The 14716-nt window shown below is 36.1% G+C and overlaps 1 protein-coding gene across 1 annotated transcript in view; it reads right to left on the reverse strand.

The window, feature by feature from the left end:
• Positions 1 to 14716, reverse strand: part of MICU2 (mitochondrial calcium uptake 2) — a 132455-nt gene that overhangs the window by 4531 nt on the left and 113208 nt on the right. The window contains exons 8-9 of the mRNA XM_055317264.1: positions 12197 to 12294; positions 1713 to 1884 (exon numbers count right to left, since the gene is read on the reverse strand). Coding sequence (XP_055173239.1) covers positions 1713 to 1884; positions 12197 to 12294 — 270 coding nt within the window. The remainder of the gene's footprint in view (positions 1 to 1712; positions 1885 to 12196; positions 12295 to 14716) is intronic.

Here is a 14716-nt window from a genome sequence, read left to right on the forward strand (position 1 = left end):
GACTCCAGGATCACGCCCTGGGCCGAAGGCAGGCGCTAAACCGCTGAGCCACCCAGGGATTCCCCCTTACGTGTGGTCTTATTCAAGTTTTACTGCTTTCAACCTTTGTGAATTTATGGAATTTTTACTTTTAAAATTTTAACTAAGTTTTTGAAGAGGTAACATATAGATGGTAGAAAAAATTCTAACTATGGTCTGTGTAGGTCACTTGTGAGAATCTAATGGCATTTTTATGGGAACCCATTAGTGTTCACCATTATCTCTTCTCTTTGGATTCCTGCACATATGAAAGATTACACTTTTTTGCCTCTTTGCAGTTACGTGGGGGTCATGTGATTAGTCTGGTCAATAGCCAAGTGTGATGTTTCTAGGCCAAAACATTTACTTGCTGGAATGTACTCACTCCTCCTTTCTTTTCCTGACATAAGCTCTGCAGATGATGTTTTTTCCAGATGGTAAAGCTCCAAGATGACAGAACTTGGGAGAGTCTGGGTCACTGAGCAACTGTATGCAGAGCCTCCTACCAGCCCACAATGGGAATGTAGCATGATTGAGAAAGAAATCTTTCTTGTGTTAGTCATGGGGATTTCAGGGTTAATTTGTAATTGCAACAAACCTAGGCTGTTCTGACTAATATAACCATTACATTTATAGATGAATCTAAGGGGAAACTGCTATTAAGATTTCCCATTCAATAATCAGAGATGTCAATATAATTAGGTAAGTTTTCTTTAGATCCATCAAAACTTTAGTTTTTTTCATGTATTTGTTGTTAAATTTATTTTTAATTGTATGTTTCTATTGTAATTATAAATGGGATCTTCATTATATCTTATTCCCTTTTTCCTTGTTATAGATATAGCTTTAACAAATTATATAAAAATATATGCCCACTTCAAAAACATGTATTGGAACAATGAAATAATAAAACCAATTCATAAAGTTAAAAAAATCACTTAAAATCTCACAACAGTGTATTTTTTTTTAAAGATTTTATTTATTTATTCATGAGAGACACACACAGAGAGAGGGAGAGACACAGAGAGAGGGAGGAGCAGGCTCCATGCAGGAAGCCCGATCTGGGATCAAGCCCTGAACCAAAGGCAGATGCTCAACCGCTGAGCCTCCCAGGTGTCCCTCACAACAGTGTATTAATCATTATTAGTAGTTTGGCAATCATCATTTCACATTTATATACACACACTAGTGCCATTAAACATTTTCTAACTTTTAATCTGTACATAGGGCAGTTATTGCTAATATATCAGCACTGTAACAGGAACTTTATTGAATTTTTACTGTTTCTAATGGCTTTTCAATTTGATTCTCTTGGGTTTTCTAAGCATATAATCACATCTCTGCAACAAAGACAACTGTGATTCCTTCAGATGTTTATTTTCTTTTATCCCATTAATTTACACTGGCTAAGATTTCCAGAACAATAGTAAGTAACAGTGGTGACAGTGAACATTCTTGTCTTATTCCTGACTTTACTGGAAATCCAAAAACTCATGTCTGCTATACAGATTCTATCTTAGGTAATAATTCATTCATAAGAAAACAGTATGTAAAGAACATTTCTCACCCTGATTTTATACTTAAATAATATACAGCAACATGGTTTTTGTTAATGTGCAAGTTACTTTAATTACACAAATATTTCTAACATTATTTCATCTGTACCAAGAAGCATAATAAAAAGGTATACCAACCTCTCCTGCTGTCAACTTCTCTCTTACATTTTTCCAATAGATGTCTTTATTTTCAGTGGTAGTGAAAAAAAGTAGCCACTCTGCAAAGTCTTCTTTTCTCATGAAACTCAAACCTTTAGAAAACTGAAGGAATTCCATTTCTTGGACCTCTGTTTGTAAATTCTCCATAAATCTAAATGTTAAAATACAAAATTGATGTAAGGAACTAGTAGTATTCAACTTTAATGCTGTAAACGGGATTCCAAAGCACCTTGAACATTACCTACTGAGTGGCCGGGCTCTTGAAATGTTGAGTCAAACAAAGTATTAGTTCTGTGCAAGGAGTGGGGGAGTAGAGGACGCAGAGAAGTTGATTAAATCTAATACCTGCTTCAATCTGTCACTTCCTATACTCAATTTGTGTAAATTATACTTGGCAACCTACATTCTGATAAAGATTTACAAAATTATGTAAACCATTGCATTGATGTATCTATAATAGTTTTTTTCCAACATAGAAAGAAAAATTATCCATCATCAGAGATACTTAGAATTCAGTCAGGCTATTGTTTTTTGAATGTTAATTGTAATTAATGGTTCCTAATATTTTTCAGATACCAAACTTGACCAGCATAATCAATGGCTTTGCATCAAAAACTTAGATTTACCTAAAAACATTTATAATCCTTTGGACAATAGCATGTGAATATATGATCAACATTCTTTTAAAAATAAAAACATGGCACTTTGATCAAACTATCAACAGCTCCCTTAAAAAAGTACAGGTTGAAAGGATATCAGATTTAAAAAAAATCTTTGACCAAGAACGCAGAAATGCTGCACCTGATTTATTTCTAACCTAAATCATGTGAAAAGTATTATTATTTCCATGTGTCTCAATATGTTGCAGACAGTTCTATTCACTTTTCTACATGATAAAAGAACCGTACAATCTGTCATGTCACAATTTAATGGAATTATGTATGGGGTGAAAAATAGGTCTATTCCAGTTCAGTGGGAGAAAAACTGCCACTGTTAAAAAACTACTTGCTTTTGGCTCTACCTTTATCTCATAAACCTTAAAAGCATGAAGGAGGAGTTTGATTTTAGGCTTCTATCTAGTGTGACAGGTAAGAGCCTGTTACCTACAACATTTCTGAATGTGCTAGCATTCATAGATATATCAATTTATCAATAAACCGAGGTTTATCTAAAATTTGAAGCAATTCCAGTTTGGGCTGAAAGATCAACAAACCTTTTACTGATATGCCTTGTCTTTTGTTTTACTGAGTATTATTATATTTACTGTTATTTACTGTTACTGTACCGTGAGAAAATTCAACTTATTAGGATTCTTAAAAAAAATGCTTTACTTGCAAATGAGTATACAGTGAATTTAAGAAAGTAGAAAATATGGTATAAACATATTACTAACTTGTTCCTTTCCTTTCTCTTTTTCTTCAGGCCCTGAGGTTGAAATATAAATTTAACTGCTGTTAAACTATACATGATATGGTTTAAGCTACTTTTATCTGACTAATTATACTACTTTTGAAGAACATAAGTATATTTTAGGAAAACCATCTTTCCTATCTCTAAAATTACAGATCTTGTTATGACTTGAAAATCTTAGAACATGATTACTGGACATAAATATATGAATTGAAGAATTTATAGTACATCAAGTCACCAGATTCTTTTTAAAAAATTTTTTATTTAAAATATTTTACTTATTTATTCATGAGAGACACCGAGAGATGTAGAGACACAGGCAGAGGGAGAAACAGGCTCCATGCAGGGAGCCTGATGTGGGACTCGATCCCAGGACCTTGGGATCAAGGCCTGAGCCAAAGGCCGACACTCAACCGCTAAGCCACCCAGACGTCCTTCACTAGATACTTTCTAAACAAATTAAATAGTTTACAAATTAGTGGATTAATTGGGAACAATGGGAAAAAATGGCTTTTCATTATTATTATTATTATTTTAACTTTTTAGGTCATGGGGTGCTGGAGCTGGCTCGTATCAGCTCTGAGAATCCATTGTGCACATGTTTTTCTACTTTTTAATGTACAGTACCTTGAAATTGGTTTGGTATAGTATTTACATCACTCATTGGCAAATGCTACAAGTCAGGCTGTTCTTCCTGAGAGCAGATTGTTAAACACAGCAGATTTATTAGCACAGCACTGCTTATAGACATCTTTGAATTTATAAAAACTCCTCATGAATTTAGAACATTGTCAACTAATTGGTATTTCAGAATCAGTACATCAGTACATCAAGAAGATGGCACATGGAAAGATCCTGAACTCAAGTCTTTCCACGGACACACAAAATCTACAGTTACATATCAATCAACTCCCTCTGAAAAAGACTTGAAAACTAGCTGGAGCTCCTGATGGCAAAGGACAAAAGGGCCACACTGTGGTCTTCCTAAAAACCCTAACCCAGCATAACCAATTAGGAGGGATCTCACAAATAAGGAGCATATCCCTGAGGAGTAACGGTCCTACTCTATCAGGCATCCCAACCCCTGGCACCTACACTGCAGAGACAAGCTCCCAAAATGTTGGCCCTGAAAGTCAATGGAGGAAACAAAAACAGTGAGAAAAGAAATGTAGAAGAAAAGGCCCTAAAGAAAGTAGAAAAAAGGAAAAACGAGGCTGGAAAAATAGAGGTAGTGATGCAGAGTTGGTAAGTGTCATCAACAACTGTCTGAGTAGGCTGAGCATCATTTTTTTTTCCTGAGCTATATATATACTGATAAAGAATGGAATTTTAACAATTAAATCACCTGTTGATTTCCTAACAATGAATATTCATGAGAGACATAGAGAGAGGCAGAGACATAGGTAGAGGGAGAAGCAGCCTCCCCAGGGGGAGCTGGATGCAGGACTTGATCCCAGGACCCTGGGATTTCGACCTGAGCCGAACGCAGATGCTCAACCACTAAGCCACCCAGGTGCCCTTATACTAATGAATAAACACTGAAATTCCAGCAGACAGAGCTTAAATTATACTTTGGTTTTTATTTAATTGGCTAACACGCATTTCAGACATTTTTTAAAGTTTATTTATTTACATAATCTCTAAACCCAGTGTGGGACTCGAACTCACAACCCTGAAATGAAGAGTCGAATGCTCTTTCAACTGAGCCAGCGAGGTGCTCCAAGGTATTTTAGTCTTTTGGCTAACTGTAAAAGTAAAAAACCAAAAACCAACCAAATCAATTTAAAAAACAACTCAAACAAATCACAATTTATCCACATGCTCCCTCACTAACTGATAAGTTTCTCCTAACATGTGGTAGTATCTACTTAATGTGTCTTCTGTCCCTCTGGTCTCCTGGTCTAGTGCTAATTCCTTGAAAGCCCATTCAGTGTACCCAACCACCTACCAGGGAACTGTGGGACTAATTCTTTCAGAAACTCTGTGACCATTTAAATCTTTTAATAGAAACCTGAATCTGAATCTTACCTCTTCAATTTCTAATATATATAACCTGGACTAAGTCCCTTATTAATCTCCTCAAATTCCAGCTGTATAAAGGGAAGACTCCTATATGACTTTCTTAGAACAGGTGAAATAATGTATGTGAAATACTCAGACAAATATCAGGCATGCAGTGATGGCACTGAGGATGCAGACTCTAAATTGCTTCAGCCTCTCTCTTGCTCACACCCTCAGCTCCCTGGGGCTGTGGAAGGCCTTCTCCAAGGGCAGCCTGGAGAAAATCATACAACTGCACATAGTGACACCAGCAGAAATTAATGGTCTCCACCTTTAACAGGGTCCTCAGCCTTGCCCACACCCTGCTGCTAGGCTAGAGAGCTCTCCTTTATTTCACTTTGTGGCTATTTCAATCCGTTTATATTCTCTACAAGTCTATCTCACTGGCTTTCTATCTGTCCTCAGCAAATGATTTGGCCAACTTCTCAGAGAAACTAGAGGTCACTACTTAGGAAATGCTCTCATTGTCTTGCTATCACTTGGGGAGTGTTAAAAGCATGCAGTCCTCTTCTCCCCACCTCCAATCTCCTTTCTGTCTCAGTGAAAGGAGGAGTCCCTTTTCCTGTTGGCAGCTACCTGTACTCTGAATTCCACTTATATTCCTTTATTTCTTTCTACTCAGAGGACTTGCTCCTCTAGTGATTCCCATTCACACCTGCATTCAGTCTTTCCCTCTTCACATCATCATTTAAACATGTGAGGAAATCTTTCTTACGTTCCTCTCTTGCTACTGCCCCCTCTCTTCCTTTGCTATAGTCAGTCTCCTTGAAAGAATTACCTATATTTTTTTCTCTACTCACCCTTCACTCACTCCTCAACCCACTGCAATCTGCTTTCTGCTCCCATCGACCACATCCACCCTACATTCATCATTTTCTTTCCTAAACTTGTTCTTCCTTGTGTTCTCTAGCTCAGTGAACAGATATCACATGTTTCACTGGCACCAATCAGAAGTCAGGCAGTAGCTCAGATTTCTCCCCCTTTACTCTTCATCCAGTCAGTCACCAATACTGTTAATTCCCTTCTAAATAATCCCTTGGACTTCTCCACTCTTTTCTGTTCCCACTGCTACCACCTTCGTCTAATCATGATCCTCTCTTCTCTATTAATGCAACAGTCTCTAACAGATCTTCCTGGCTTTTGTTTGATTTCCTTGGCCAATCTGTGGATCTGATGATCACCTTACTCCCCTCCTTCAAGGCCTTCATGGCTCTCTGTTGTTCTTGGCATGGCATAAAAGCCTTCACAACTGTGTCTGTGTTGCCTTCCCACCTTCATCTCTTACATGTCTGGTTAAGTCACAATGAACTTCTAGTTTCTGAACCTGCCACGTCTTCTGTTGCATTTGGACATCTTATCTCTTTAGTAATTATTGGGTTTGGAAAACACTGGCTTGATAAATCTTGCCAACATTATGGAAATACGGATTCTTCTCCTGGGAAATTAAAAACATGAACTATTTGAACAGAGCAGCAGTCTATCTACATTTACATCAATTAAATTATTCTGTGGAATGAAAATAAGCTTAAAATATTTCTGAGAATTTTTTTCTAACTTAAATTCACTGTATATTGGCAGTACCAATGAACCTATCTAGGGTAAGACATTCTGTATATTGTCAGTCTGTAATCAGTATTTTAGGCCAAATAGATAAAAACATCAATATTGTGTAAAGTAAAATCTGACCCAGAGATTTAAACAAAATTACTGTTTTATTGGACTGTAAAACAGGTTTTTTAATTTAATTGCTTTATCCTTAGTGTAAAGTCTACACTGGCTAAGAAAGGTTTTTGTTCCAGAGACTTCTATGTTCTTTTGTGTGAAGAATTTTTTTTTTAATTTTTAATTTTATTTATTTATGATAGTCACAGAGAGAGAAAGAGAGAGAGGCAGAGACACAGGCAGAGGGAGAAGCAGGCTCCATGCACTGGGAGCCCGATGTGGGACTTGATCCCTGGTCTCCAGGATCGCGCCCTGGGCCAAAGGCAGGTGCCAAACCGCTGCACCACCCAGGGATCCCCTTGTGTGAAGAATTTAAATTTATAATTTAAGAATTCGATAACACATGAAACAAAATCTGGAATACTGATTGGTTAAATCTGACATCAGTACCTTTTCCAATTGATAAAAGAACAATAGAATGGAGTAAGCGTTGCTGAAAAAGTCACTTAAAATGGAGTTGGGAGGACACTGAGGCAGGGCCTATGCACATTTCCTGTCTTGGTTCTCAGAAAAATGCTAAACTTGGCTTGTTGGCAAACTGCAAACATCCTGGATGAACATGTGCTATGTGCAATAACAGACTTGAATGGACTTTCTGTCTCGTAGTGATCCTAGCAACCGACATACAGAATAGTGTTACTATAACCCTGACAGGGCCAATCATAAAAGAACAACTTATGTGATGTGCCAAAAATTCCTCTTTTGATTTTAAAAACCCCAAGTTCTTTTGTCTCTTTGGAGCAATCTGGGTTGCTGCCTTAATTTCTGTCTCCTGAACTTGCAATTCCTAATATCCCAAAGAAATGCCATATATATATATATATATGTATGTATTAATCATTGCTTTCTAACTTTGTTACTTGTTGGTAGGTTTAATTACATTACTAGCATATTTTCAGAAGACTTTATAAGGCTAGGGATCCTTCATAAAACAGATACAACTTCTCAATTACTACTGAATTTTCAAATACAAAAATTGATAATAAAAGTGGAAACAACTTTGCCATTTGTGATGAAAAATACAAGCGGTGTCTGGTTTTCTCTTCTAACTAAAAAAAAAATCCTTCTCTCTGAATTTTAAAACAGTCCTTGGGGAAAAAGATGAATATGCTATAATTTTATTTTAGTTTTGAGTTTTTTCTTTAGATGCTGGATTAAGGAGCCTTCGGAAAAAGAGGCTGAGGAAACTCTAAGCTAAAGAAATATCCTGACTAAGAGAGCTGGGGTATATGCAAACAGAGAAAACAGAGAAAAGAATTCCCTAAGAGAGAGATCTGGGAGCTGGAAAACAAAGCTGCCAAAAAGTCTAAAAATAATTTAAGTTGATATGAGTTTGACCCATATTCTGAGAGCTTACCATGTATTACATTGTATGTACTTTAATATATTATCTCACTTAATTCTTAGATTTTTCATGTGGGAGGATAGGATATTAACATAAATAAGAGTAGGAAGAATAGAATAAACATTAAGAAAGGAGATATTTGCACGAATTAGAGATCTCCTCTTTTCCTTTATTAGGTTACAGTAAAATTGTTATAATTTATAATCTTTAAATTTACTTTTACATTTACTCCTAACTCTCTAAAGTGGACAGGACAAGCATCACTTTATAAATTTTTACAAAGAATAAAAAAAGGCACATGATTACTTCCTCAAGACCATACAGCTAAATAAACCGCATAAGTAGGATTACAGCTATTTGTATCCCAAGTCCAGTGCTTTTTCTCTTTTAGACTGCTGCCAACTTCTAAAATTTTGGAATTTAGTACTTGTATTTGTCTATTAAAATATAAAGTGGTTTTAAAGAAAAAGAAGCTGAATTTCAGAAGCTGAAGTGAAGTATGACTTCATGCTTAAAACTGTGATTTTAGTTGTTCTCTGCTGATAGATGCTATAAAAGTTTATGTAATTTAAAATTTATTGCTGGTCTTACTACAGTTGTTAAAAAATATATCACACAGTATCCTTTTCATAGGACCCATGGGAAGCTTTCTTTTTGGCCCTATGGGGGACAAATGTCCCCCCACCTTGTGTCGAATCAGTGAGCTTCTAACTTAGGGATGCAGTGAATTGTGTAACTGATCATGTAACCCTCTTCATATCATCTGTCAGAAAGCCCAGGGTCAAATTTGTTGTTTATTCTTATCAACTGCATAGAATCTCAAGATTTGCACTTTGTGTATTAGCCTAATTGCTGGCTCCATTTTATGAAACTATCATTGTTTTTCTTTTCTTCATCCTTCTCACCTGTTTCTGATAAGCCATCTACTTATATCCATTTTTTTTTTAAGATTTTATTTATTTATTCATGAAAGACACAGAGGAGAGAGAGAGGCAGAGACACAGGCAGAGGGAGAAGCAGGCTCCATGCAGGGAGCCCGATGTGGGACTTGATCCCAGGACTCCAGGATCACGCCCTGGGCCAAAGGCAAGCACTAAACCACCAAGCTACCCAAGGATTCCCCATCTACTTATATCCTATTACAAGTGCCAATTTATAGCTGGACCGTTGTTCAGAATAATTATATATAGCCAACATATTAAAATTATATATTACTCAATATATTCATTATATATAATCATACAATAAATTAACATATATATATATATATATACACACACACACACACTTATTAAGTAGATATTAGCACTGTGATTTCACAGATAAAGAAATAGAGACTAGGGACTCAGGTTAAATCCCATTTAATAAATGATGAAGTATGAACCTAAGTATGTCTAAATTGCAAATATGTGTTTTTCAAAATCAATAATAGTTTTCTCTAAATGAGATGCTGATATCTATAGGCAAACATTTTAAGTAGCTACTACAAAAGCTGTAATTTTGTGTCACCTTCCTTGCCTTTCCTTGAAACTAATAAACTATATCTCCTGAAACAATATCCCTTATCAGAGAAGCTATAAGAAGGTGGCTGAGACCAAGCTCAAACATCTCTTTTCTAAGGAAAAGGATACATTAATTATACTCCGGTAATGGTAAAAATCAAACTCAAAGCTCCAAATAACACAGACCACAGGGGGATCCCTGGGTGGCTCAGTGGTTAGCTCCTGCTTTCGGCCCAGGGTGTGATCCTGGAGTCCCGGGATCAAGTCCCACATCAGGCTCCCTGCATGGAGCCTGCTTCTCCTTCTGCCTGTGTCTCTGCCTCTCTCTCTCTCATGAATAAATTAAAAAAAAAAAAAAACAACACAGACCACAAAAATTTTCATGGAAATTTTATTATTAATTTGGTCAGTATGTTGGTAAAAAGTTTTTAGAAACATTATATATATATACATAGAAGCTATTTTCTGTTACTTTATGACTTATGCAAAATTTTAAAGACATTTTATGATTATTAATTCTAGCTAGTATAATAATAATTTTAACTTTAGGAGAACTTTGTTCTTTTTTAAAAAAATATTTTATTTATTTATTCATGAGAGACACATAGAGAGAGCATGAGGCAGAGACACAGGCAGAGGAAGAAGCAGGCTCCACACAAAGAGCTGGATGCAGGACTTGATCCCAAGACCCGGGATCACGCCTTGAGCCGAGGCTAGAGGCTCAACCGCTGAGCCACCTAGGCGTCCCTAGGAGAACTTTGTTCTGTCCAAGAGACAAATTTTCAAAAACTGCATTTAAAGCATTTGTTGTTAATTGGAGGTTTTAAATTGCATGATGGCAAGCCAAATCTCACGGAGTTCATTATTTAGAGAAATGCTAGTAAATTTTTTTAAAAAAATAAGTATGGATTTTAAGATTGATTGATTTATAGAGATGCAGAGAGAGAGAGAGAGAGAGGCAGAGACACAGGCAGAGGGAGAAGCAGGCCCCATGCAGGGAGCCCGATGTGGGACTCGATCCCGGGTCTCCAGGATCATGCCCTGGGCCGCAGGCGGCGCTAAGCTGCTGTGCCACCGGGGCTGCCTGGATTTTAAATAAAAGTACTCCCTTTAAAGAAAATTAATTTTACAACAACTTTAAAAATTAACTAGCTCAGGGAGTCTTAAAATGAAGGGGGAGTGGTGTATCAGTTTGAACAAGTACAGTTGATATGACAATGGCTTTGCTTGGTTTTAAATCATACTTTGAAATTTTAAGAAATGTTAAGATAGTAATATTTTCAAGTATATAAAAAAGAGACACTTAAAAAATTTTGTGGAGAAAAACTTCTAGAGAGGTTAAATGACCTACTGGAGTTTTGCTATGGAGAACATAGTGATTGGACATAATTCAGACACTTGGGTCTTCATGCATTCTACTTCAATCCTCAATCACTAAACCCCACATTTTCATCTCCTAACTAAACTAGTTTTTGAAAACTCTACTTCAAAATCCTTATTGCCGCTACACTAGTTCTCATCATTTCTTATCTGGAGTATCTCTCTCATAAAAACTATCCTTTATTCTGCTGCCAGAATGATAGGCACATCTGACCAGGTACCCCTTCATGCTTCATTCTTCAGGGCCTCCTACTGTTGAGTTAATTCAAGCTTGATCTTTCAGAGTACAAAATCTTCTGCAGGCAAGTACACGCTTCTCCAACCTCTGTTCTCATGTTTTACCATAGTACCTTATGCTTACTACTCTAGACTCTACTGCTTATAATTCCCTTTACAAACCATACATTTTCATGCTTCTATGTCTTTTCTAATGTTGTTCTCTTTTCCTCAAATGCTTTTCTGCCCAGACTATTTTTGCCTGGGTAATTCCTGCTCATCTGTCAAGATTCAGCTTAGATGCCATTTCCTTCACAAAGTTTTCCCTGATCATCTACTCCCAAACTCCAAACTAGTACACAATGTAATCTGTGCTATCAAAACCCCCTATGCATCTATGATAGCTCTGACTACAAATAAATAAGTAAGTAAATAAATAAATTAATTAAAAAAATATAATAAAAAAATTGTATTCTATAAAACAGATACTGGGACGCCAGGTGGCTCAGCGGTTGAGCGTCTGCTTTTGGCTCAGGGTGTGATCCCAGAGTCCAGGATCAAGTCCAACATCAGGCTCCATGCAGGGAACTTCTCCCTCTGCCTCTGTCTCTGCCTCTCTCTCTGTCTCTCATGAATAAATAAATAAAATCTTAAAAAAAAGAAAAAGAAAACAGATACCTCTTTTTCTAATAGGTTAGATATTTTTGAGAATGTAACTTTATATTTTATAAATATCATGTCTGCAGTTCTGGGAAATGAGTATATTCAATTGTTTTATAACTTCTTACCTATAAATTTCCCTAAATGAATATAAATATTGCATTTACCTTCGAAATTCCCTATAATGAAGTTTTCTTTCTCCTCTTTTTCCAAAGAAATGTATCTGAAGGGTTGTGGTAATTTCAGGTTCTTTCACTGTTGATTCCTATTAAAAAAAAGGGATACAATAATTTCAAGTAATTATACCAAAGAACAAAAATGGACACGGTAGCCTGGAACTCTTAGAACAATATCCCTAAAAGATTCTTGTAACAACAACAACAACAACAACAAAGGTGGAAGAAAAAGGTGTAGCCATCCTATCTCTTGCTTTGCATAATACTTTTTTTTTTAAAAAAGATTTTCTTTATTTATTCATGAGAGACACAGAGAGAAGGAAGCAGAGACATCGGCAAAGGGAGAAGTAGGCTCCGTGCAGGGAGCCTGATGTGGGACTTGATCCTAGGATTCCGGGATCATGCCCTGAGCCGAAGGCAGACGCTTAACTGCTGAGCCACCCAGGTGTCTCATATAGTACTATTCTTTAACTATCTCTGCTTAAGCAGGAGAAAAACAATGAGGGCTAAAACACTCAATATACTCAAGATGGAGTTCAGCAGTAAACAAAATCTTAGAATAGTCCAAAAAGAGAGCTTAGAAATGAAATAAATATTATTTCAAAATGTGATCTTGAGGCATTTTTTAATGAAGCAGGACTGAAAGTCAGAAGGTCTGTGAATTTTTGCTGAATATTAGAAATACTTGAAAAAAATCTGCTTTTCATAATTATAAAATTAATGTGATAACTCCATTAAGTACTGAGTAAAGCAGATTCACAGATTCTCCTTCAAATCTTTAGTAAACAAAAATAATCACAAAACAGAACTGCTAAAAGATTATCAGTTGCAACTAAACAATAAGGGGGATTACAAATTTAACCCAAATACCGTGAAAAGGAGCAGCTGGGAAAAAAAAACACTAGATTCAGGTGTTGGATGGTCCCCCATGTCTTCTAATCCCATCCTTAACTCTACTTCTCAGAAATGGCAAGAGTGAGACTATTACATTAGAACATCAGTAAAAACTTCAACTTAATGATAGATTAGTGGGGACAAATTGAGGACAACTCCAATAGAAGCTCTAATAGAACTTGCTAAGCTTAAACAGAGGGAAGGAGGGCTTCCAGGGTGCAGAATCCTTCACGGCACTAGGAAAGATTCTGTATGGGGTGGGATGTACCTTGGAGGGGAGGAGTGAACTGTGTCTACGATACTTAATGAGATCAGAAGAATGAACAGAATATAGGTTCTTGAAGAAGGGCTGCATTTAGTCCAGAGGAGTCTCTTACCCCTTGCCTCTACACCTTTGGTCTACAGAACAATGGACCAAAATGCAATGCCTGCAGCTCAAAAGGACAAAGACAAATTTGTTCTAGATAAGGCATGAAGAGTATTTCATTTGTGCTTTACCATAGCAATGAGAAGATCTGGACAGAGCATAAGAATGAGCAAAAGAAACAGCATGCCAACTAAGCAAAAGAACCATAGCAAGAAATAGAACAAATCATCAAGACACAAAATACCCAGTCTAGAACACATAATGCAAGGAACAATATATGTCCCCATAAGCCCTTTATTAAAATGTTTTCTATTTTGAGATTAGAAAAAAAATTACTGATTGATGTCAAGGAGATAATTGTTTGTTTTCTTCTTGGACATTTGTGGTTAGGATAGCGTTCAGTTTCATTCTTTTGTGTGCAGTAGCTGTCCAGGTTTCCCAACACTATTTATTAAATAGACTGCCCTTCCCCCATTGTATATTCTTGTCTCCTTTGTTGAAAATTAACTGACCATGTACATGTGGGTTTGTTTCTGGATTATCTATATCTATAGTTCCATTGATCTATGTGTTTGTTTTGTGGCAATACCACACTGTTTTATTATAGCTTTTCATAATACTGTTTGAAATAATGCACAGTAACACCTCTGGCTTTGTTCTTCTTTTTTAACATTCCTTTGGCTATTTAGGGTCTTTTGCAGTTCCTTCTACATAAGTTATGGTATACTAATTCTGTAAAAAATGTCATTGGAATTTTTATAGGGATTGCAGTGCATCTGTAGATTGCTTTGGGTGAATGGACACTTAACAATATTAATTTTTCTAACCTATGACACAAAATATCTTTACATTTATTTGTGTTACCTTCAATTTCATTCATCAATGTCTTATAATTTTTAGTGTATAGACCTTTCATCTCCTTGGTTAAATTTATTCCTAGGTATTTCATTCTTTTTAATGCAATTGTAAATGCGATTATTTTCTTGATTTCTCCAATATTTTGTTAATGTATAGAAATGCAACACAGCTTTGTATATTAATTTTTTATCTTGCAATTTTATTGAATTCACTTATTAGTCTGACAGCTTTTTGGTGGAGTCTTTAGGGTTTTCTATATACATTATCATGTCATCTGCAAATAGTGCAAGTTTTACTTCTTCCTTTCCAATTTGGATGCCTTTTATTTCTTTTGCTTGACTAATTGCTCTGGCTAGGACTTCCAATACTATGTTGAATAAAAGTGGTAAAAG

The sequence above is a fragment of the Nyctereutes procyonoides genome, unplaced genomic scaffold (genome assembly GCF_905146905.1).
Source record: "Nyctereutes procyonoides isolate TBG_1078 unplaced genomic scaffold, NYPRO_anot_genome, whole genome shotgun sequence".
Taxonomy (NCBI): Eukaryota; Metazoa; Chordata; class Mammalia; order Carnivora; family Canidae; genus Nyctereutes; species Nyctereutes procyonoides.